Source organism: Notolepis coatsorum (genome assembly GCF_963971535.1).
Source record: "Notolepis coatsorum genome assembly, chromosome: 8".
Taxonomy (NCBI): domain Eukaryota; kingdom Metazoa; phylum Chordata; class Actinopteri; order Aulopiformes; family Paralepididae; genus Notolepis; species Notolepis coatsorum.
The window spans coordinates 120,786,361-120,810,485 of record NC_140172.1 but is presented as its reverse complement, the minus strand read 5'-3'; the positions used below and the strand labels follow the sequence as shown (position 1 = coordinate 120,810,485).

The 24,125-nt window shown below is 45.6% G+C and overlaps 1 protein-coding gene across 2 annotated transcripts in view; it reads left to right on the top strand.

The window, feature by feature from the left end:
* The window catches only part of fnip1 (folliculin interacting protein 1), a 116,399-nt gene extending 95,871 nt beyond the window's left edge, over positions 1-20,528 (top strand). For both annotated transcript variants that reach the window (XM_084320200.1, XM_084320199.1), the window contains 7 exons: positions 4,013-4,159; positions 6,590-6,759; positions 7,383-9,243; positions 10,543-10,708; positions 11,067-11,267; positions 16,472-16,587; positions 17,929-20,528. In XM_084320200.1, the coding sequence (XP_084176326.1) occupies positions 4,013-4,159; positions 6,590-6,759; positions 7,383-9,243; positions 10,543-10,708; positions 11,067-11,267; positions 16,472-16,587; positions 17,929-18,007 (2,740 nt within the window). In that variant the 3' untranslated portion in view covers positions 18,008-20,528. The remainder of the gene's footprint in view (positions 1-4,012; positions 4,160-6,589; positions 6,760-7,382; positions 9,244-10,542; positions 10,709-11,066; positions 11,268-16,471; positions 16,588-17,928) is intronic.
* Positions 20,529-24,125: the final 3,597 nt, after the last annotated feature.

The following is a 24,125-nucleotide window of genomic DNA, read 5'->3' as shown; positions in this document are numbered from 1 at the left end:
AAAGACTTATTCCAAATGCTATTTATAGGGTTTGACAATAATCGCACTACTGTCGCTATTTTACAATTAACTATAATGAATTGCGGATCATATGAACTCGTCAGTGTTGAAACTAATGCATGAACGTTCGTCTCATGGTGCGTGCAGTCTTCATATTCTACCGCTTGGTGACATATACGCACGGTCTGAGCTGTGCGTAGATATACACACAATCTCAAGCACACGTTCATTTTGATAAGTCCCACACTTTGCTTAGAAATTATCGTACGCGCGGTTTACGCACATATCTGTGCGTACGCACCATTGCTAAATGAGGGTAAGTAATTTCATCTTTCCTTGTGACAGTTTGTTATTTGAACCGAAGAGAATGGACTCTGTTTTACCCAGCTGTAATGGTAGTTTGTTATCAGCGAGCCAGGTGCAGATTCTGCCGAGTTCTGAGCTGAGGGTTTTTTCAACCTGTAACTTGTTCTTGTCAGAGACCAGCAGGGCTGAGTCGTCCACGAACAGGAACAAGTTGCAGTCACAAGCTGACGACATGTCATTTGCATAAATTAGGAACAGTAACAGTCCTAGTATGCTTCCTTGTGGAACACCACAGCTCACTGTGAGGGGGGGGGATAGAGTACCGTTTACCTCCACCATCTGTTCTCTAATCTCTCCCCTCCAGGTAGGATTGCATCCAGCTCACTGATAGACTATCAAAACCAATTGCTTTTAGCTTGTCAATCAGAATGGAGTGATTGACAGTGTCGAAGGCCTTTTGTAGGTCCAGCATGACCATGCCGCAGTATTTGCCCGCGTCCACCTCTTGTTTGATGTGGTCGTTCAAATAGAGAAGGCATGTGTCAGTGGAGTGGGACGTTCTGAAGCCAGATTGGAACTTGTAGATTCGATTTCTTTCCGCAAGGTACCCTTTAAGTCTCATTCCGTTCATTTTGTAGAGTCCCTAGTCTGTTTATTTTGCTCCTCCAGGATGCATCTCAGTTCCCCAAAGGCCCAATCTGCAGCACCAGCTGGCTAATGTCAGTAAATGACTGCATTCATATGGTGCTTTTATCCAAAGCGCTTTACAACTCATGCCTCACATTCACCCATTCACTCACACATTCACTCACACATTCACTCACAGACGGCGGAGGCAACCATGCAAGGTAGGAGCAGTTAGGGTTAGGGATGTAGCAGTACTGTCTATCTGTATGTCATGTATGTCATATATGTTATGATGAATTGAAAATGGGGGACCCTGATGTAAACGAGACGAAAGACTTTCTCTGGTCTACATCCCCTTAACAATTGTATGTATTGAGCTGTACTGTACTGTACTGTACCCATTCTGCAATCTGTTAATAAAGTTTTCAATCAATAGGGGCTTAAGTGTCTTGCTCAAGGACACTTCAACGTGCTACCGGCAAGAGCCAGAATCTAACCGCAAACCAGGAACCTTCTGATTACCAGATGACCACTGTCGCCCTAGTAGTAGTTAGTAGCCAGCTAACGTTCGCTTATTTGCTAACATGTCGTGGTGTCACTGTGGTGCTTGGTGGTGGGGTTTGAATTGTTTCCTCCCTTGTCCAACACTGTTGTATAGGACCTTTTACACACGGGTCAGTGGGTTCACCATCAGCATAAACAAGCCTGAATAACCTGAACAGCTGATGTGTATGTGTGTGTGTGTGGGGGGGGGGGACTAGATCCGTCCCCATACCCACTGCCATCAGACACTTCAATGCACCAGGGCGGAGTGGGGCATACAGGGCCAACTCCACGTGTTTATGATCCAGGGGACAGAATGTCTGCGTTAAGTTTGTTATGCGATACTTTGATCCATACTAAAAAAGCTTTCCTGGTGACACGATGCATACAGCACTACGGATATTTTTCGGGGGGGCATATCGATGTGACACACACCGGTTGACAGTTAATTAGTTTGACTTATTAGTGATGTCATCAGAAGACAGTCTGTGTGTTTAATAACGGCTCAATGGCGTGATATATAGATGAGGCAATAGCATCGCCTTCATCTTGTGAGATTGCTGTCGAGAACTCGATGGGGTGAGTTTCGGTGGCATTATTTCTGAGGAGAAGTGGCAACTTAAAAGGGTTTCAACACTGGAATAGTGGGGCTCTGCTGAAGGTCTCGTTTGGTGACACCTGCGTGTTTTCTCAGCATTAAGCCCGTCGGCATCTGTTTTGGCAGTTGCCATTTTTTCCCCTCACTGAGGCGGCGAGCTCGCTTGTAAACATAGTTAATTCCGTACCGGGGTCTGTATTCATCGAGCATCTTAAAGTAGGAATGCTGATCGGAGTCCAAATTGGCTCATAACTCATAGTGAGGGTGTTTATTGTCATGTGACCTGAGCACTGATCTCGGATCAGTAGTCTTATTCATAGAGATTTTATAGATATGGTCCCGGTGCTCTTTTTAGCCTTTCGCTTTAGCCCAGGCAACATGGATACTGGACCAAACATGGGACCTAGACGTGTTACACCCATCACTACATCCTGTGATCTCCTGCCGGTGAGAGATGGCCCAGGGGTGATTGGAGCTTGATACGGAAATAATTTATCGCTCCACCCACCCACCCACGCTGCTTATAGGCCCTACTTATGGACGCCATCGTATCGGCTGACGAGAGCATGACATTAACTAGCTGGCAGCGTGTTCCGTTAGTTACTGAGTGTTGAGTCTTTTCGGGTGTAGGATCTCAACACATGACCAGATTAAACATTCAAAGGGAAGACGACACAGCGGCTATTAAAGTGAACGCGTCGCAACCAGGCGGTAGACTTGATACAAACGATGGGGGTTAAATTTCGAGATGAGCGTCTGAATTTAATTGGCTAGCGGGATTCTGAGGGGTTCCACGGTTGACCCAGATGTCATTGGAGGGTGGTTTGCGAACCCGGGGATCCATCTCTGTGGCAGCGGCAGCAGCAGCAGCAGTAGGGTCTTGTTTTCCTCGCTCAGCAAACATACAGCACATATTTCAGCTCTGATGAGAAAAAAAAAAGAAAAAGAAACGCCCTGATTCTCCGCATTCCTCAAGCGGCAGAGATTCTCTCTCTCACTCTCTCTCTCTCTCTCTCTCTCTCTCTCTCTCTCTCTCTCTGCCTCTGTGTCAGCCCTTGGCCATCAGCCGAGACGCTCTCTCCACCAGCACACCACATCACTGGCCCCTGGAAACTCCACACCCTCAATGGACAAATGCACCGACAACGAAGACACACACACACACACACACACACAGACGGATATAGACTCGTACGAGCGCACGTCCGCACTCGCACACATTATGCAGTGGGAGAAGTGAGTGGATATATTGTGTACTCGTGCGCGTGTGTTCACGCGTCTTAATTGTGCGTCCCCCCCCCACAAACGCAGCGAGAGAAATGCCAATTTGCAAGAAGTTCCTCTTTTGTGTGGGTTGGCTGGAGCGTGTGTGTAACTTCTCCCTTCAAGCGATGAGAGAAGTGTGTGGGTATGTGTGCTCGTGCATGTGTGTTTATGTTTGATTGCGTTGGACACACACACACACACACACACACACACACACACACACACACACACACACACACACAAACCAGGGTCTCCCTATGCTTTAGTGCAGACAGCAAAGCCCTGTGAGCTGAGATCTCTTGTTTGTCCCGAGAGACAATAACATATCTGTTCTCTCTCTCTCCCTCTCTATCCTCTCTACTTTTCTCTCTCCTCTCCCCTTCCCTCTTTCTCCCTCTCCTCTCCCCTTCCCTCTTTCTCTCCCTCTCTCCTCTCCCCTTCCCTCTTTCTCTCCCTCTCTGTTCTCCCCTTCCCTCTTTCTCTCTCTTCCTCTCTCTCCTCTCCCCTTCCCTTCTCTCCCTCTCCCCTTCTCTCTTTCTCTCCTCTCCCCTTCCCTCTTTCTCTCCTTCTCTCTCTCCTCTCCCCTTCCCTATCTCTTCTCTCTATCCTCTCTTCTCCCCCCCCCCTCTCTCTCTCTCTCTCTCTCTCCCTTCCTCTCTCCCTCTGTTGCAGGACGACCATCTGTGACCTTTACACGATGCCCCGGGTGGCTGAGCCCGTCTGGCTGACGATGATGTCTGGAGCCCCAGAGAAGAACCAGCTCTGTGGCCACTTTGTGAGAGAACTCTCCCTGCTCATAGAGCAGGCCTCCAAGAACCAGTTGAGTAACTGTCAACAATACCATGATTGATAGCATTTTCTCAACCCTTTTTCTTATACCCAACGTGTCCCAAAGCATATAGTCAGACTCGGATATATACAAATAGTTGGTAGGCAGAAAATATAAAGTATACATGCAAATATAAAGTATACATTCATTCATGGTAAACTGGAACTCTAACCCTAACCCAGTATCCTGAAAGGTATTGTCAATTTGTAAAGTATTGTAAATTTAACATACTATTATTATTATTATTATTATTATTATTATTATTATTATACTAGCACAAAACACACAGACAAACACGTATGTGCACGTTCTAGACAGGAAAGCAGAAAAACCCACACTGGAGTGCTTTATGCACACACACACACACGTACACACACACACGTACACACACACAGACTCTTTATGTCCTTTTTCATGTGCCCTATTTTCACGGGGTCTGACTGAGAGGGAACGCTGTGACTGTCTGGAAGCTCTGCCAACCTCCGTTATTGTTGATGGTACAAAGCCAAGCCAAGCCAAACCCACGGTTAATTGTATAGAAATGAATTGGTAGCAAGACTTGTATTGAACCCACTCAACTTTTTTAGAACGAGTGACTTCAGTCGTGTTCAAGTGGCTGCTTCACTGCGTCGCTCCTGCGAGGCTTGTTTTCTTGTAGCCGTGCCGGTCGGGGATGATCTTGGTGTCGGTTCCACGGTTTTCTCCACAGCTTTTGGTTCTGTCTCAGGTTACAGCAGTAAAAGGGTTCTGTACTGTGACGCACTAAAGACACAACATCTGAACGCTGGGATGTGTCCTTTGTGCTTCGCTGGCAAATTGATGAGCCAACTTTGTATGCGTTTTATATTTCACATTTTCACCAGCAGTGTTGTTCCCGTCACTATTGAATGAAGTGAGACACTCGTCTGCTTTGAGTTCACCCTTTAAGCCTTATTGGCTTTACTGTTCATGGCTGGTCCCACGACAGTTGGTTTTGATGACTAGGTTACTACTACTACCACTACTACTTTACATGGCTGGTCCCAGGACAGTTGGTTTTGATGACTAGGTTACTACTACTACCACTACTACTTTACATGGCTGGTCCCAGGACAGTTGGTTTTGATGACTAGGTTACTACTACTACCACTACTACTTTACATGACTGGTCCCAGGACAGTTGGTTTTGATGACTAGGTTACTACTACTACCACTACTACTTTACATGACTGGTCCCAGGACAGTTGGTTTTGATGACTAAGTCATCCCTATGTGTCCTTGTTTCATCCTGGAAATCACATGATTGTATCCGACCGTCATGACTGTGTGACTCACGAGACAGGAAGCGATGCAGACAGAAGTGGTGGAAACGGAAGATAATCACACTGCAATCACATTGATCTGTGTGTGTGGGTGTGTGTGGGTGTGTGGGTGTGTGTGTGTGACCAAAGACCCAATGTAGTGAGGGAAAGGGTGTGACCTAGACGGACAAAACCAGCTTTTACTGGTCTCTCTCTCTCTCTGTTTCTCTCTCTCTTTCGCTCTCTCTATCTCTCTTTTTCTCAGCTATACTACTGCCTTCCGCTGGGCTCCATAGGGCTGTCCTGGACGCGTCTATGCTTTTACCAAACGGTTCGTGTTTCCGCGTTCCCGTTTTGCGCTCTGATTGGCCACGCACGTTTCTGGTCATGTGACATGTGCGCCCAATCGCATGACGCGCCCATTTCCGCCTCCACCAGCAGCAAACTACCTAACGCCTACGATCCACACTCTAACCTTAACCAACTTCGAAAGAGTGCCAAAGCTTAACCGGCGAAAGAACTTGCCGTCACACGATATCGCCCTGCTCTAAGACAAACTCTAACCTTAACCAACTTCGAAAGAGCGCCTAAGCTTAACCGTCCAAAGTACTTGCCGTCACACGATTGGGCGCACATGTCACATGACCAGAAACGTCAGTGGCCAATCAGCGCAAAACGGGAACGCGGAAACACGAACCGTTTGGTAAAAGCAATCGGGCGTCCTGGACTAGAAATCCTCAGTTGACTAATGGTTAAGGAATTTGTTGACGACACTATTAGATTGTGTTTCCCACATGCAGGGCTCTTTAAATCTAGTGCTCGCCAGAGTTGTGCTTGGCATTTTCCAGGAAACCGTTATGTTATGTTCTGATTGGCTGGCGTTCTCTTGTGTTCCGATTGGCTGATGTTCTCTTATTTTCTAATTGGCTGACATTCTGTAATGTTCTGATTGGCTGAGGTTCTGTTATGTTCTGATTGACTGATGTTCTGCTGTGTTCTGATTGGCTGATGTTATGTCATGTTCTGAGTGGCTGATGTTCTGTTACGTTCTGATTGGCTGACGTTCTCTTTTATGTTCCGATTGGCTGATCTGTGTTCCGATCCTTCATTAACCGCTCTCTCTTCTTGTTGTACCCCCAGATTCTTGCCTGCATTATTGACAGCCATCCTGACCAATCACCTGGCCTGGGTGCCCACGGTCATGCCCAATGGGCAGCCTCCAATCAAGATCTTCCTGGAGAAGCACTCCTCCCAGAGTGTGGACATGCTGGCCAAGACACACCCCTACAATCCACTCTGGGCACAGCTCGGTAAGATGCTCCCCACAAACACACACACACACACACACTGTAGTTCTATTTAAAATATGATTAATTGTCAAAAGTGTAGTTTAGCTGACAGGGCTCATAAACAGCATGTTGCATTAGTGTACCTCTCTTAATACCAGTGTGTCAGTGATGGCCTGAGTGGAAATGCCTGAATAGGTGTTGATTTATAGAGGGTCACCTCGTGAGCAGTGACGTGCCGTACATTATATGCTATAAATACCAAATAGCATGAGGAGTTTGTGAAGGAGTCAGCATGTTCACCAAACGGTCAGCAAGTTCAATAAAAGCTCAGTGGGGAAGCGAAAGGGAAAATCGGTTAACATTGCCACCTAGTGGTGAGACCGGGGAACGGATGTACATTGACTTGTGCTGAAGAATACAGAATTGTGTTCCCTCTTCCTACTCCTTACTCTTAGGAAAACGAATAACGCAAGAATACGATGAATAATAATAATTCTACCTCGTGGCGTAGCCTAACTAACCAGCATAGGATGTCATAATATAAAGATATTCGTTGATAAAAAAAATAACTACATAAACAGACTTGCTATTTTCTCTCCACTGACGGCGTCACCTTCCTTCTCCCTCGACGTGTGTGTTTGCAGGTGATCTGTACGGCGCCATCGGCTCCCCGGTGCGCCTCTCCCGCACGGTGGTGGTGGGCCGGCGGCAGGAGCTGGTCCAGCGGCTGCTCTACATCCTCACCTACTTCATCCGCTGCTCCGAGCTGCTGGAGACGCACATGCTGGACAGCGCCGAGGACGAGGCCATCGTCATCCCCGGCTCCCTCATCACCACCTCCCTGCGGAGGGGGGAGGTGGAGGAGTCGGACTACGTCCTGGTCACGGTCCACAAGCCCGGCGGGGACTACCTGTCCCAGGGCGCCCGGGCACAGCGGCAGCAGCGGCAGGCGGAGGACAGCAGCTACCCGTCGGACAACAGCCTCCAGAGTAGCACCTGCACGGAGGCGGAGCCCGGCCACGCTGACACGCCCAGGGAGGAGGATGAAGAGGAGGAGGAGGAGGAGGAGGACAGCAGTGAGAGTCAAGGGTCCAGGAGCAGCATACTCCAGTCGGGGCACAGCGAGAGCACCGGCGAGACTACCGGGGCCGAGGCGGCCGAGCCCAGCGGCCTACAGAGGGAGTCGGGAAGCCCGCCCTGCGGGGAGGCCAGGCTGGAGACGGTGGTGGTCAGCGTCGGCTCGGCCTCCCCCAGGGAGCGGGGGGGCGTGCTGGATGCAGAGACCCCTGGAGAGCCGGAACTCGCCGTCCCTTCCGTGTCCGCGGTCCCAGCGGCCCCGTCTCCGGTCTCCGCCGGCCCAGAGGGGAAGGAGGCCGAGGCGGAACCCGGGGGGGAGGCCGGGACGGGGGCCGGCGCAGGGACCCAACCCGTCGACGTTCCCGGTCCTCCCTCCGCGTGTTTCCCCTCGGAGAGGAAGCCGCCGGATAAGAATCCGCCTGCCGCGGTGCCGGGGATACCGGGGACCACCGTGACGGGGCCCATGGCGCTCCTGACGGAGGAGGACGAGCCGGCCACGAAGGTCACCTTCCTCATCGGGGACTCGATGTCCCCCGAGTCGGACACGGAGAGCCGCAGGAGGAAGGTGGAGGACGAGTTCAAGAAGCACAAGAAGCATTTAAAGGACAAACAACAACAGCAGCAGTTGCTACTACTACAACAACAACACCATCACCAACAACAACAACAACAGCAGCAACAACAACAACAACAACAACAACAACAACAGCAACAACAACAACAGCAACAGCAGCAGCCACCGCAGCAGAGGGGGGACGGCAGTGAGCAGCGAGGAGCAGAATCGAAGGGCAGCGACGGCAGCAGCATCACACCGTCAACGGACCAAACCAAGCAGCAGACCAGGGAGGCTCCGGCGCTGTCGCGCGTCTCCAGCAAGATGCCCCAGTGGAGGCCGCCGCCCAGCGAGGCGGAGTGCTCGGACTACGGTCAGTTTGACGAGTACTTCAGCCAGGAGAACCCCGTGGAGACCAGGACCATAGACCACGTGGCCAAGGACAAAACACACAAAGAGCTGCTGGACCCCTCGGGGGTCTTTGAGGGAGCGCCGCAGGGTCACGGCTCCGGGTCGGGCCACGGTCCCGGTTTCGGGCTCGGAGAGGCGGGGTCCGTCGGAGGGGAGGGCAAGAGGGAGACCGTGACGGAGGTCCAGAAAAGGTGCAGGTGCGGCTCGGCGGACACGGTGGAGGCGGGCTGCTGTCGGAGCTGTTCCGCCGAGCAGGACAAGGGCATCGTGGTGTCGGTCACCGGCCCGCAGGAGGGAGACGACGGCGGCGGCGGCGGCAACAACAAAGGGGACCAAAAGAAGAAGGCGGCGCTGCTGAACGACTGGGAGATCCCGCGCAACGAGAGCTCGGACAGCGCGCTGGGAGACAGCGAGAGCGAGGAGACGGAGGACTGGCAGGAGGAGGTCGTGGTGCCGTTCCCCGGGTCAGTCTTCAGTACTCGGGTCTCTGACATCAAGCCCACCTAATCACCCCCCCCCTTTAATTTGCTGATATCAATCCCTGTCTCCTAGTGGTGCACGATATATCGGCCGCCGATATAATATCGGCCGATATGGCTGTTTTTTTACACATCGGTATCGGTCTGATATCAAGATAGGGCCGATATTTAAAAAAAACTAAAACTAATTTTAATTTGTTTTTTAATCTATTTTCTTTTTTTTTTTTTTTACATGTTTTGGCCTTAAATAGTTTCAAAATATCAGTCATTTCTGAAAATAAGTTGCAAAAATAAAAATAGCTCTTTATTTGATTATCATAAAAAAGTGTTTTCTATACAGAGATATCGACATCGGTAAATATCGGTATCGGCCAGAACAGCAATATTAATATCTGTTATCGGTATCGGCCACAATTTTCACATCGGTGCATCACTACTGTCTCCTAGGGGTGGTACGTACCTCGGTTTTGAAGTCAAGGTTCGGTACAGGTTTTCCGTACAGCGGGGGAAAGTTTAGCTGTCCATGTTCCACTCAGGGGTGATGTAGTGTGCAGTAACTAATTTTACTTGTAGGGCTGTCAACGAATATTCTATATTGAAATTAATAATCGACTTGTAAAACCTTTTTTAATAATAATTATATTAGATTGTGAAAAAAACAGCCCCCGGTGGGCGGTCGTTAGTGGTTAACGTACCGTTGTATTCGTTCGGTACACTACACAGCCGTTCGGTACGGTACGGTACACACTGAAACGGTTCGGTTTGGTACGGATACGTGTACCTTTACACCCCTACTGTCTCCTGATCCTTTCAGCCAATGTGTAGTGTGATGTGTGCCTGGTGCCAGTGTATCGCAGCCATTTAGCCTGCGTAGGGAAGGAGACAATTTACACCCTGCAGCACTATATCAATGCAATGATCAGTAGAACACACTCTGAAACATACACATATGCACACACACACAGTATGCACGCACGCACACACACACACACACACCTGCTGGGGCACACACACCTGCTGGGGCTGTCCTCAACAAGAAGCAACTTTGATAGTCATAGGACTTTGTTGACTAATCGATTAGTTCATTTAATTGAAAGATTTGTAAACTATTCTGTTCCCCACAAGCAGTCACACAGAAGGACCTCTTAAACCTAGTGCTTACCAGAGATTTGCTTATATATTTTTTTTTAGAAAATAACTAATTTCACATGCAGAAAAGCATGCCACACACACACACTTCATCTCTTGATAAACTAAACGGCTTATGTTCTATTTTCCCGACAGGGAAAAGTTGGTCGAGAACTTCTCCAAGCCGAGCATTGCCAACTTCGGCAGGTCTCTGTTTGGAGGCTACTGTCCCACCTACGTACCAGACTTTGTCCTGCATGGGTTGCCGAGCGACGAGAAGCTGCGACAGGTCCTCATGGCTGAACTGAGCCATGCTGTACAGGTGAAGGGAGAATCACATACTTATATGCTGTCTTGTTATTGTATTGGGTTTATCTTGTGGTGTGATATAAAGGACATTATGGGACATGATACCAATTTCCTCTCTGTGCATTCAGTACAAAGCTACACGGCTGCAAGCTAGCCTAGCTTAGCACAAATGAATGGAAGTGGATACGGACCACTAGTGTTTTAGAGGTAAACATTAATAAAAACATGCTCCTCTCCATAGCATCCAGTGTTGGATGAGCCGTTTTAGATGAGGTAAACATCAATAAAACTCTCTCCTCTCCATAGCATCCAGTGTTGGATGAGCCGTTTTAGATGAGGTAAACATCAATTAAACTCTCTCCTCTCCATAGCATCCAGTGTTGGATGAGCCCATCGCGGAGGCCGTCTGCATTATAGCAGACACAGACAAGTGGACGGTGCAGGTGGCCAGCAGCCAGCGACGGGCCACCGACATCAACAAGCTGGGGAAGGAAGTGCTGGTGTCCAACCTGGTCTCCAACCTGCTGCAGTCCACCCACCAGCTCTACAAACTCAACATCTCACCCAACTTTGTAAGTTACACTCTTTTTAGTGTATCCTCCAGGTTTTTTTTTTTTTTTGTAGCAGCCGTAATTCGCTATATAGATCTTAGTCGATGTGTCCTTTACTAAGGATGTTAACACTTTAACTGCCGGGAAACGCTTTACAGCGTCATTCCCGGCCATGCTCAAGTTGCCGAAGGATGCTTTACAGCGTCTTTAATATCAATATTTCAAAAATCTGTGATCGGATTCATATTTCCCCTCCACTGGCCTGAGATCCACCAGAAGGACCCACTGAGCTCTCTGGCGGTTCAGGAGCGCCATCTGGTGGCCGATCGGCGCAATCGCCAAACAGGAAGTGCTGTGGAGGTTGTGCTGGTCGGCCATATTACTTCCGGGCACTCGGTTTGGCTGCCGGCACTCTGGCTCGTCACAATATATAGCGATCCATTGCCAATAACGCGATAAACAACATGATTTGGACGTATATAGTATTATACAAGCTGGAAATGGTTCATCAGGATAAACATCCCATAATCGAAAATGGTCTACACCACGCTGATCGTCCAACGGCGCGAGGAAGATCCGGTAAGATTCAGCGTTATTTTTGATCGTGTTCCATATAAACTGTTATGATGAACATATGACCCACACTAGATGAATGATATAACGCTGCCCACGGAATTATAAACGATCCCCCGCCCATCCGGTCATCATCAGATCATACGTAGATCATTCTAGAAGTACGTCCAATTGAAATTTTTTATATCGCCCCGATTGCCATCAAACTGTATTTCATCATCAATATAATGCATTTGGGGCTATAGATCACGTTCTGGAGAAAGCTGCAGAAAGAGATGAAAACATACTTATACATTAGACCATACTTTACTATGAATATGTGAATGAAAAAGTTTAACGTTGCTACACAATGAACAATACATATAGGACTTTGAATGGGCCCTAATAATGGCAATGTAGCAATAGAATTTAAAAAGTTATAGCCATGCAAAGAAGGGGTACTTCTCCATAGACAAATAGAGCTGGCAATCTATGGTATATCATGAATTTAACCCATGGCACCCAAAGTGTTAACACTATGGAAACTATTTTGGTCCAACGACTGGCTATGAGGGCTTTTGTTTAAATTTTTTTTCTTATTTTGACATTTTCCCAGCACAGGAATCTTATTTAAATGTGCTATAAACAACATATATCATTTTGAATGTGATAATACATCTACAGAGCTTTTAGAAAGGTGCGGGAAAAAAGTATTGTTTCCCCCCCCAAAAAAGTATTGATTAATGAATTTATCATTAACTCATTCAGAGCCGGGGATTAGCCATTGCCCTGTGGTCGCATTGCCACACGTTAAAATATAGGACTGAGTCACCTTGTTTGTAGAGCTATATATATATTTTTTTTTTTCTACTTTTTTCTCTCATTTTCTATTTTTCTCCCATCCCAATTTCGTATCGTCCAATTCTACCCTCCCCTGTCTCGAACGCTGTTAGGCCATGCCTCCCACAAGCCGGCTGCAATGTGGACCAAGCCTTACATCACGTGTCCCCTCCGGTACTCTAGGAAGCAGCCGTCGCATCTTTTCACCTGCACAGCGCGATCTCTCAGCGGCGGGGGTCTGCGTGGGAGGGACACGCCGCCCCCGTCGCTTCCTGATTCTGCTGCGCAGGCGCACCAACCGACCTGTAGGAGTCGCTGTCCACAACGTCCGATCCCCACCCATCAGCTTTCCCACCCCTAACACTGCCAATTGTGTTAGTATGAACGACCAGCCAAGCTGATAGCAATGCGGAGAGCTGGGCTCTAACCCTATAACTATATTCTATATTATAGCTATGGATACAATACTATGGCCCATTTGACATCACCTATCTATCGTTCAATATGTGAGAAAGAATAAATGTTTCCATCCATACATTCCCGTGTTATACCGTGGTGAATATAAGTATGGTTTTAGAGCGGTCTAGGGTAATTCATGAAATCCTGAGTTAAAGCCCTATACGTCGATTCCACTACTGACTATTATCCCGAAATCCAATCTATATCATAGCTATTATGTTCCATCATGAATGCATGAAAGGGGGGGGGGTCGTTTCTGATCATTTGATTGTCAGTAACGGCATTCGAATTGAACACTAAAACGGTTATCAGCTCGATCAGTATGAAAGCATTGCAGGATCAAGCTAAAATTGACGTCAAATCGCCCTTACCTGTGACCGGGAGTATTCCAAAAATAACATTCCAATTGTTTGATCGCCATCTGGTATATCCAATGTCCATTTCGTCTACGGCATAATTCACCACAACATATGGATCGGAGATATTTGACGCGCTTCGATGGAACCGGCAGAATGGCTGCCCTCACCCGACAAGGAAACATGAAACTGGAGACGTGTGGCCGCCCCACAGAGAAATATACAAGGGTATAAAGGGTGCTCGATACCGCTGTCTAGCGTGATGCGGCCGGTATTGCACTTTTACATTCTCATGAGGATTCCCCATGTTAACCCAGAGTCTGTGCGCCTGTAATGAATATAAACATTGAATAAAAGAAATAACAATCAAATAACAAGTATACTCGTTGTTGGCGTTCAACGATTGGCGCCCAATAACGAGTATACTCGTTGTTGGTGGGGAATGAGTTAAAAAAGATGTTGCAGGTCCAAAATTTATGTTGTTGTTTACATGTTTCCCCTCCCTACTTCCCATTTCCCCATCTGGAATGCATTGATGATGCATGATTGGATAAATTACATGCTGGTGCTCTAGTGCGACATCTAGTGGCTGAATGTTATCTATAGCACCTTTAACATCCAGCCCCCGATCAACCACCCTTCCACCAAGGCCCCAGTCGATAGCTTCACAGCGCATTAGAAAAGGTGGAACAAATTGGGCCCATTAATGCGTGTGTGGAAAAAGTGAGCGTGTTCGTGCGATGCCATTTTCAATACGGTGCACAAGCTTTCAGCAGTACAGAAATGACACATGGATGGTCTCTCTCTCTCTTGCTCTCGAGTGTGAACCATTGTCCTTTTTAACACTTTGATTGCCTAAGGCTAAATTCATGATATACCATCCGTTGCCAGCTCTATTTAACATGGAGAAGTTCCCCTTCTTTGCAGGGCTATAACTTTTTAAATTCTATTGCTAAATTGCCATTATTAGGGCCCATTCAAGGTCCTATATGTATTGTTCATGGTGTAGCAACGTTAAACTTTTTCATTCACATATTCATACTAAAATATGATCTAAAGTATAAGTATGTTTTCATCTCTTTCTGCAGCTTTCTCCAGAATGTGATTTATAGCCCCAAATGCATTATATTGATGATGAAATACAGTTTGATAGCAATCAGCGCGATATAAAAAATTCCAACTGGAAGTACTTCTGGAAGTTACTACACGTTATCTGATGTTGACCGGATGGGCGAGGGGGCGTTTATAATTCCGTGGGCAGCGTTATACCATTCATCTAATGTGGGACATATGTTCATCAGATCAGTTAGTATCGAACACGGAAATATTACATGCTAAAACTCACCCCAGTCTCCGCGGGCCGTTGGGCGATCAGCGTGGGGTAGACCGTTTTCCATTATGGGATGTAAAAATACCCGGTCCATTTCCAGGTTGTATAATGGTATACGTCCAAATCATGTTGTTTATCGAGTTATTGGCAACGGATCGCTATGTATTGTGTCAAGATGGAGTCGCGGGAGCTATAGAGAGTGGCCGGAAGTAATATGGGTGATCAGCACTTCAGCCACATCACTTCCTGTTTGGCGCTTCTGCCGATCGGCCACCAGATGGCGCTCTTGAACCGCTAGAGGATTGAGAGGAGCTCTGAACAGTGTGTGAAGGCTGCGGATGGAAAATATTATTCCGATCACAGATTTTTGAAATATTGATAAAGACGAGTTACGGCGTCTTCGGCAACTTGAGCATGGTGGGGAAGGACGCCTAAACTCGTCCTTTGGCAACTAAGGTGTTAACTGCAACTTAACAAACACCTTGCAAGTTGTTTATGGCAGATTTAACTCCCTCTCGGCTGAGATCGAATGGCATTTGAAACGGCTGTGGAGTTAATGGCTCAGTCCTGATGTAATAAGCATACCGTAATTCCTCTAATAGTAACCCCGGCTTGTATTTGTTTCAACTGTAGCGGGTACCAGGCTTGTATTAGGAGGAGGCCTGTATAAGAGGGAGGCCTATATTTCAAATTTTCAAACGGATCATAATGAATAAATCAACATTTTGTGTCAGTTTGAACCCAGTAAAATGTACTGGGTTCATTTATTGAAACCAAGTACTGTATGAAATAGTAAACAGTGCAATTACAGGTGGTCACTGGTCATTTCAACGTTTTCAAAGTGAAATCAAGTAACTAGCTCAGTATGCAGCTCAGTATATTAGTAACCCGGCTTGTATTAGGAGGCCGGCTTATAATTGCTTAGCTCAAGAGCGCACCCGGCCATTAATAGAGACCCGGCTTGTATTTGAGACCCGGTTACTATTAGAGGAATTACGGTAGTCTGCATACCTGGTTAAGGACTGTGGGTGTTTGTCCTTGATGCATTTGCAATTGAAAAGTAAGCAGCCTACGATTGGAACATGGCAGAGGAAAATTGTATCAAGCAAATTGATCCCTGGATGTCTGCAATCTATATGGCTGGCTGCTATTGAAGTGAAATGCAAAGCTTACAACGGCAAGAACATGTTTAAACACTGGTAAGCTATATAGCCTATGTTACAGAATGAATTAAAGAATATAACTTTATATGGCCAATATCAGCATGGCTAAACAGGAACTGTATACAGCATATTAAACCAGACTAACGTTGCAGCACCACACATAGTAGTGTGCTTGCACTTGAACTGTTAAAAGACGGCTTGAAGCCCCTTGATGTTGTAGCTGAATAGGCGTTGCTCCCTCATCCTCATGTGTCGCCTCTACACAACAATAACACTCTAAAGGACGCAAGTTCATCTCCTGCTGCACTGTCTGCTCAGGCTACAACTGATGAAATACACGTGGGTCCAAACTGCTCCCCAGCAATAGAATTCCAGTGAAACCGTCTAGTGACTGTCATGTCTTTACTGACCATGTCTTCTCTCTCTCTCTCTCTTTCTCTTTCTCTTTCTCTTTCTCTTTCTCTTTCTCTCTCTTTCTCTTTCTCTCTCTCTCTTTCTCTCTCTTTCTCTTTCTCTCTTTCTCAGTGTATAATGCACCTTGAGGACCGACTACAGGAGATTTACTTCAAAAGTAAGATGCTGGCTGAATATCTGAAGGGACAGACCAGAGTCCATGTCAAAGAACTGGGCATGGTCCTAGGGTAAGTGGTACTAATTTACATGTTGTCATTTAGCTGACTCATCACATACAGCTTCATCAACCTTTATTTCATTCTCGAAATTACAATTGAGGTCACCCTCATTTTCAATGTAGTCGAGACTTTACAGACATTTCAATGCACGCATTTCTACAATATAACAATAATAAATATTAATAACTATCTACATAGTACTCTCAGTCCAGAGTGCACCACAGCAATTAGTATAAAAATTAACATAGGCATAAAATCAGCACACAAATTGACAAAATAAAAAATTGCATACATTTCAGACATAAGAATAGGTATAAAAGAAAATAAAAGTAGTGCAATGTAAACGTGCAGATTTAAGAATAGGCATAAAATAAGTACAATAGCACAATGTCGCTCGAAGGCATGTGAACCCCCCCCCCAAACAGTCAGTCCCCCGAACACCTCACTCATCAATCCCTACCACATCCCCATCCAAGACAGGAGCCTGGCCGTGGGAGGTGTTAGGAGGTTGGACAGGTAGGGAGGGGCAAGGTTGTTGAGGGCTTTAAATGTGATGAGAAGTATTTTAAATTGTATCCTGTATTTGTACTTATCACATACAGATAGATAGATAGATGGTGGAGATAGTTAGGAGATGGAGGTAATTAGGGGATGGAGATAGTTAGGAGATGGAGTTAATTAGGAGGTATAGATAGATGGGATATGGAGATAGTTATGAGGTGGAGATAGTTAGGAGATGGAGGTAATTAGGGGATGGAGATAGTTAGGAGATGGAGTTAATTAGGAGGTATAGATAGATGGGATATGGAGATAGTTATGAGGTGGAGATAGTTAGGAGATGGAGGTAATTAGGGGATGGAGATAGTTAGGAGATGGAGTTAATTAGGAGGTATAGATAGATGGGATATGGAGATAGTTATGAGGTGGAGATAGTTAGTAGATGGAGATATAGATAGATAGGAGGTGGAGATAGTTAGGAGGTGGAGATAGTTAGGAGGTGGAGATAGATAGGATATATAGAAGATGGAGATAGTTAGGAGATGGAGATAGATAGGAGGTGGAGACAGTTAGGAGATGGGGATAGATAGGGGATGGAGATAACACACACACACACACACACACTCAACTGCACAAACCCTTCAAGTTCTGAGCATCTGTAAAGCGCTAGCTGTTTTTCCAGAAATGGACAAACAGGAAAGACAAGTTGTATACATTAGTTCATGATACTCTTGCTACTTCTTCAGCCGTGAAGCTACTTCTTACTCATGTTGCTGAAGTTTACAGCACAGATTGTGCAGCTGTGTTTACAAGCTAGTAGCTGTCCTAATCCTGGCTCTGTTGTTATTCCAGAATCGAGTCTAGTGACCTCCCCCTGTTGGCGGCGGTAGCCAGCACTCACTCCCCCTACGTGGCCCAGATCCTCCTATAGACTGTGCATCATGATCCGAGGAGGTGGCCCGCTGACTGGAGGGAGGGGCCAGTCGGACAAACTGGTGCAACTCTGGCCCCCACCCCCCGAATGGCCGTCCACGCTCCACACTTGTCTCCGACATGGCTTCCTGACTGACTTGTGTGCTGTGGCCAGTCGGGGGGCCTCACAGAGAGCTTGTGCAGAGCACAACTTCTTGGATCGGGGCCAAAGCCAGGGCCTTCCGACATCAGAGACCCAACTGCTGCTGCTGCCTCTGGTGCAATACAGACATTCTACCACTGGGGGGAGTCAGAGACCACCGTCTCATAGATGACAAGAGGCTCGATGTCTATTGATGACTGAAACATCCCTGAAATAATTACTCCTGTTTTTGAATGTTTCTCTTTACAACAGGACTGTTTCTTTTCTTTATTTCTTTTTCTTTTGTTTTGACAAGAAAGCCAAAGACTTATTTTTTTTCTGATGATTATGAAACATTGATATACTAAAAATGGATTTAAATTCTACAGATTTCTTTCCCCCTGTACAATCTTAAAACACAGTTGTAGGAAGGACATGACTACCTGTGCGAGGGAATTTTTTTTCTATTATTACTTTATAGTAAAAAATATCATCAAGAACATTATCAATCTCACTTACGCCAATTACGTTTCTCGTTTTATCTCCATGTATTTGTTTACAAGTGAACTTTCCCAGAGATGTCTCAATGAGAACTTTTTCTTTTATTTTTCTTTATTAAATTACAACGCACGCTTCCATAGTCTCGACTTCAACACTGTCTCTTTCGGGGATAATCAACGCACGGTGAAATTGGTTCTCGGATAGACTGGTTTTTAAAAGAGAGAAAATGTCTAAAAGTGGCTTTGACATTCTTATCATGGGTACAGCACTACCTCAGATCTGACTGTGGGTAATGGACATTTGACCCATAGAAAATGGCTGAGGGAGACTTCTGCTATTTAAATCAGAGGAATGTTGGAGCGTACTGTGTGTGTACACAATGCTGGGTTCTAAAGGGAAGACGGTAGGATTCCTGAAGAGGATGGAAACCAAGCCGGGATATTTTTTTTTCTTTTGCTTCAGAATATAATAAAGGGCCCATTTTTACTGTGGAAGAAAAACAAGCAAAAGCTTAAACAAAACGAGCGTTATCTACACTATATTTTCAAAACCGAAATGCTGAAATATTTTCACTTTTTATAGCTTCGCCACCTTCATGTAATGTTTACGCCTGTGAACATGCTTAAGAGACGGGTTGTGGGGAGGAGGTCGTAGGCCTGTGTGGGCGAGATGTTTTCTCTCTCATTTCACATGCTTGGTTGACATTTTGATTTACAGATCTTTTTGATTTACCACAACATATAAAACTCAAAAATACAGTACCACATTTATATAGATATTTTATTTAATTGTATTTTGTTTCAAATCAACCATGACATGGATGTGTTTTGATATTGGAGATTACACCATATAACCAGGGTGCGATTTGCTGGGGTAATGAGAGAGAGAGAGAGGGGCGCTTCTGCTTTTGACTCAACATTCAAATGGGTCACGTTGATTTGTAACAGATATATATATATACACAGTCAAAACAAGAGCGCAGCTCTCTGGGATCTACATTTATTCACAGCCACATTTTCCAAGAGAGGCCTTTCACTGAGTGTTAAAATGGCCATTTGTCCTCCACGTTGGAAGAAACAACGGTTGCTATGTGCAAAACAATGGGTCCTATGGGTCGATAGGAGACCCACGTTAACAGGAATGTAAGGAATTGGTGTCTTGATTACGGTAACAGTAACAGTGGAACAATAACTCTGTTTTTTTCTATTGTTTCATCATGCTGCACACAAACGTCTTTCTTTTTGAAAGCCGTTACCAATGGTTACAGGCAGCCATGTTGGAAGAAAGAGAGCTACACAAACGTTCTGCAACAGCCCTCTTTATTATATTACTGTACTGGTTGTCAGGCAACATCCTTTTGTTCACATAGAAACATGTCACCAATAAAGTGCTATAATAAAAACGAGATTAGCTCAGTTATATCAAGCTTTGTTGACCTGTAAGTGTAGGGTAACCTTCCAACCCCCTCCCCATTCAAAGTATCCTGACCCCCCCCCCCCCCCCCCCCCCCCCCCTGTTTTTTTCCTTAGAATATAAATCGCACCCTGAATATGACAAGTCTTAATGGACGTGTGGCATGAATTGCATCAAGAAACTCCTGGAGAATTTACTTTGCTGGTTAAAACGATACATACATGCTAATTATTGTACGGAAGATGCTCGGCTACATGGCAGGATATGTGCTATATATCATCCTATGTTTAAAATTCTTTTGTACAACCTTATGATTATTTGAGAAGGTATGACTTTATATCTACTTTTTCCTCTTTGTATATGGATATGAATAAATTATTTAGTAGACTGGTGTGTGTAACGGTTCATGTACATTTACATATTCAGTTTATTTCCATTTATTTGTACAGAATGTCTTTAAAGAATTGTTTCTTCTGGAATTATCCTTTCCCAATTTTATGGGAATGTTGTGCAATAAAGATGCCAATATTAGAAATGTCAAGTGTCAGTCAATGTTTTCTTTTTCACATGAAACAAGACAACACAATACAGTAACAATAATAAGCAAGACTCCACAGGACAATAACAGAAATAATGACAAATAGAAATAAAAATAATGACCTATCTCAAACCCTGCCCTCTTTTCTTGATCCTCCAATCACAACTGTCTCTTACCTCGGACAAACTTTGTTTGAAGCGACAGTTATGATTGGAGGATCAAGAAAAGAGGGCAGGGTTTGAGATGGGTCCAAAAGCCATTTCTTCCCCCACTCCCGCCCCCCACCCCAGGACCAACATCCCACCCCTGCTTCGCTGCTAGATCATGGCTTTTACTCTCTCAGCCGCTGACACCCACAACCCAATGTTGGATTCTTTAACTCCAATTACCCGAGCAGTGGAGATCTCCATATACAGTAAATTACATCTAAGAATGTTAAAGCCCAATTGATCATTGTAAGGTTTCTGGGTTGCTTCCATCTATCTCATGGCTATCAGTTTTTAGGCTGCTGTAACTCCCGCTAAAATTTGTCTTTTTTGTTGTATGGGAGCCGGTAGCTGGGAGATATCATTTAGGAGTAGTGTTGTTGCGGAGAGTGGAATTGTCACGTCACATGTATCCAAAAGCGTAATGGTTATGGTTTTCCAAAATCATGCCACTGGTGGACATTCCCAAAACATGTGCATATAAGTGCCGGTGGCCCCCAGAGTGCACAGTCAGCCACCAAACCCATCATACAGTTTCCTAGGGGTGAGATACGTTCTATGAATATAATTAAAAGTGTACTTGTTGGTGATTGGAGTTACAGGACGCCAGTGTAATATTAGTCCACACATCATCCCAATCAGACCCAGGGTCCAGTTCTGGGTTGTCCTCCTGACAAAACTAAATCTAATGGGAGGTTCCTGTACGTGGATCTGAGCAAGAGTGGATAGAAATCTGAAACAAAGCCCCTTGAGTTTGTTCTGTCTCTGATGAGTCTAAAAAAAAAAAAGGGTTCTTAATTGTTTTCTGTTATTTCTTTTCGATAATCAGATGGTTTTGGGGGACTCTTATCAAAATGGTCCTAGACTTTATCCCAGAGTTCTTTGTATGATCATTTCAAAGAATATGATTAAAAACATAAAAATTACACCTATATTCATACTTTAGATATAGATAGAAATTGGTTGGAAAGTGGAGAAAATTCATGTTCACACTCCGATGTTGTCATCTAGGTAACTAATATGTAAATCACAACTTCAGCTTGGATTTAGCACATTTGTGTGTAAGAACAAGTAATTAGATCCTGGCAATTCATACTTCTGGTTTTACGTTTCCTTCCTTTGTAAAGGTATAGTAGCAGGGGGGGGGTAACATTTTATGTTTGTTCCAGGTCCATATCTATCTAGGTCGTCCTCGGACGGGCCCTCCATCGGTGCTTCCAGTCATCCCGATCCTCCATGCATCTGGCTAGCTCGCCGGTGCTTTCTGTTCCCGCATCTCTCCTGAGTACGTCCACGTAGGTTAATGTGGGACGTCCTCGTGATCGATGCCCGTGTGTTGGTTCCCACAGCACAAGTTTGCTGGTTGGCATCTCATGGTGTCTCTGGCAGTGACCTGCCAGCCTCATTCTCCTGACTGCCACTTTATCGCTCACCTTTAGCACCCCCCCATACAAGATTGCATTAGTGACATGCTCATCCCTGTTGATGTTGAGCACCACACGCATCATTCTGGTGTAGCACCCATCCAAGAACTTCTGCAGGGTGGGCTTCAAGGTCCAGCATTCACTGCCATACAAAAGGACAGACTCAACTGTTGCATGAAAGAAGTTGAGCTTGATTTGACAGGGGAGGTTGGATTTCCACACACTGGTCATGCCGTTCAGAGCCCTCCACGCAAGCGCCTTCCTCACTTTAAGGTCTTGCTCGGACGAGTTGACCCACGAGCCCAGGTACTTGAAATCACTGACTTCCTTTAGAGCAGAGCCCATCCCCATTTGTTTAGTTTATAGTGTAGTATTTTTGGTTCTAGTACAGCATGTAGCACTAAAACCTTGTAATGTTTTGGTAATTTCCCCCATTTTCTCTGTGGTGGTCACTGGTCAATCACTACTGAATGAATATATTAAAAGAAACACAGACTGCAGTAACTGCTACAAACATTGGCAAAATGTAGTGACACTGCATGAAATGGTAGCCATAGGAGCAATCAAGATTATGTTGACAAAATGTAAACGCTGGCAATTCAAAATGAGTGCGAGTCAACAGGCACAATCAAGCCATTTTGTGTAATGCTTAGCTAAATCACCCACAGTACAAATCAACAACACTTCTACAGTATTATTAGGGTGGCTACTGGCCAAATTTAGCAAGAACCAAACCAAGCATTCCAGCCTAGAGCTCTCGGACGACTGGCCAAAAGCAACTCACATGAATTGTCCTTTAAAAAGGGAAATGCACCATATAATTATTATACCAATTATCTTTTCAGGGCTAGAAACAAGAGATCAGAGACATCCTTGATGTGATTGAGTCAGAAAAACAGCTGCTCCACCGTCGATGGTGAACAGGGGACCAACTTGGGCAGTGTGTGACGGGATTGATTGAGTTCTCTGCGAGTTTTGGCGAGTATCCAAAACGAAAACACCTTTTCAGCGTTCCCAAAACAGCATTTCTATGTAACAGGGACAGCAAACGTATTCATTCAGCAACAAAACGAAAACAAAAACGCCCAGTGTAACCTAGGCCTGAGAGGCAGAGGCAACAAGGCCAGTCCTTTATTTAACATAAAAATACTCACAAACAACCTGAACCCACTCGGCCGGATCAATAACAAAGACTGAATCAAAGTAAACCCCATTTAAAGAAACCCTGAGACAGCCAGTGGGGCACACCTGGCTGGGACAGCCCCTCTGACGAGGCGCCCCAGGTGTGACTTAATGCCTCGTTATCACTTAGGCACTGGGAGCCACTTGTCTCTCAGCTGACTACCAGTTGAAAAGGACAAGTGGCTCTCCCGCAAGCACACAATGACACAGCGATTTTAAAACGACGTATTTTCTGGCAGGGACGTGCACAGGACTTTAGAGGGGCAGGTGCTCAAAGGCTGAAAAGGGCACTGGGCCTGTGCGCATGCGAAGCAAGCAAGCTAGATTTGTGGGGGCCCTTTTTGGGCGGGGGCCCCCTTTTTTATGCTTTTTGGGGGGGTTTGGTGATCAAATATTGAATATTGAACTATAATAATCAGTGCAGGAGCTCACTTATCCTTGAAAGACACTTTTATCACTGACAAAAAAAAATAATAAAAAAATGGCATAAAAGGGGAATTTTTTTTACGAGGCACAAAAGGGCAGATGCTCGAGCACCCTTTGGGCTCTATGTGTGCACGTGCCTGTACAGTACCTGTTTTGTTTAGTGCCACCTGTCAGCGCTACGCTGAAAATAAATATGCCTATAAAGCCTGCCTTTATTTCATTGTTTCCGTCAGGGAAGTGATGTGTTACTTGTGAACACTTTGCACCAAATATGTTTGTCGTACGACAGTGTGTGATGTGAGGTA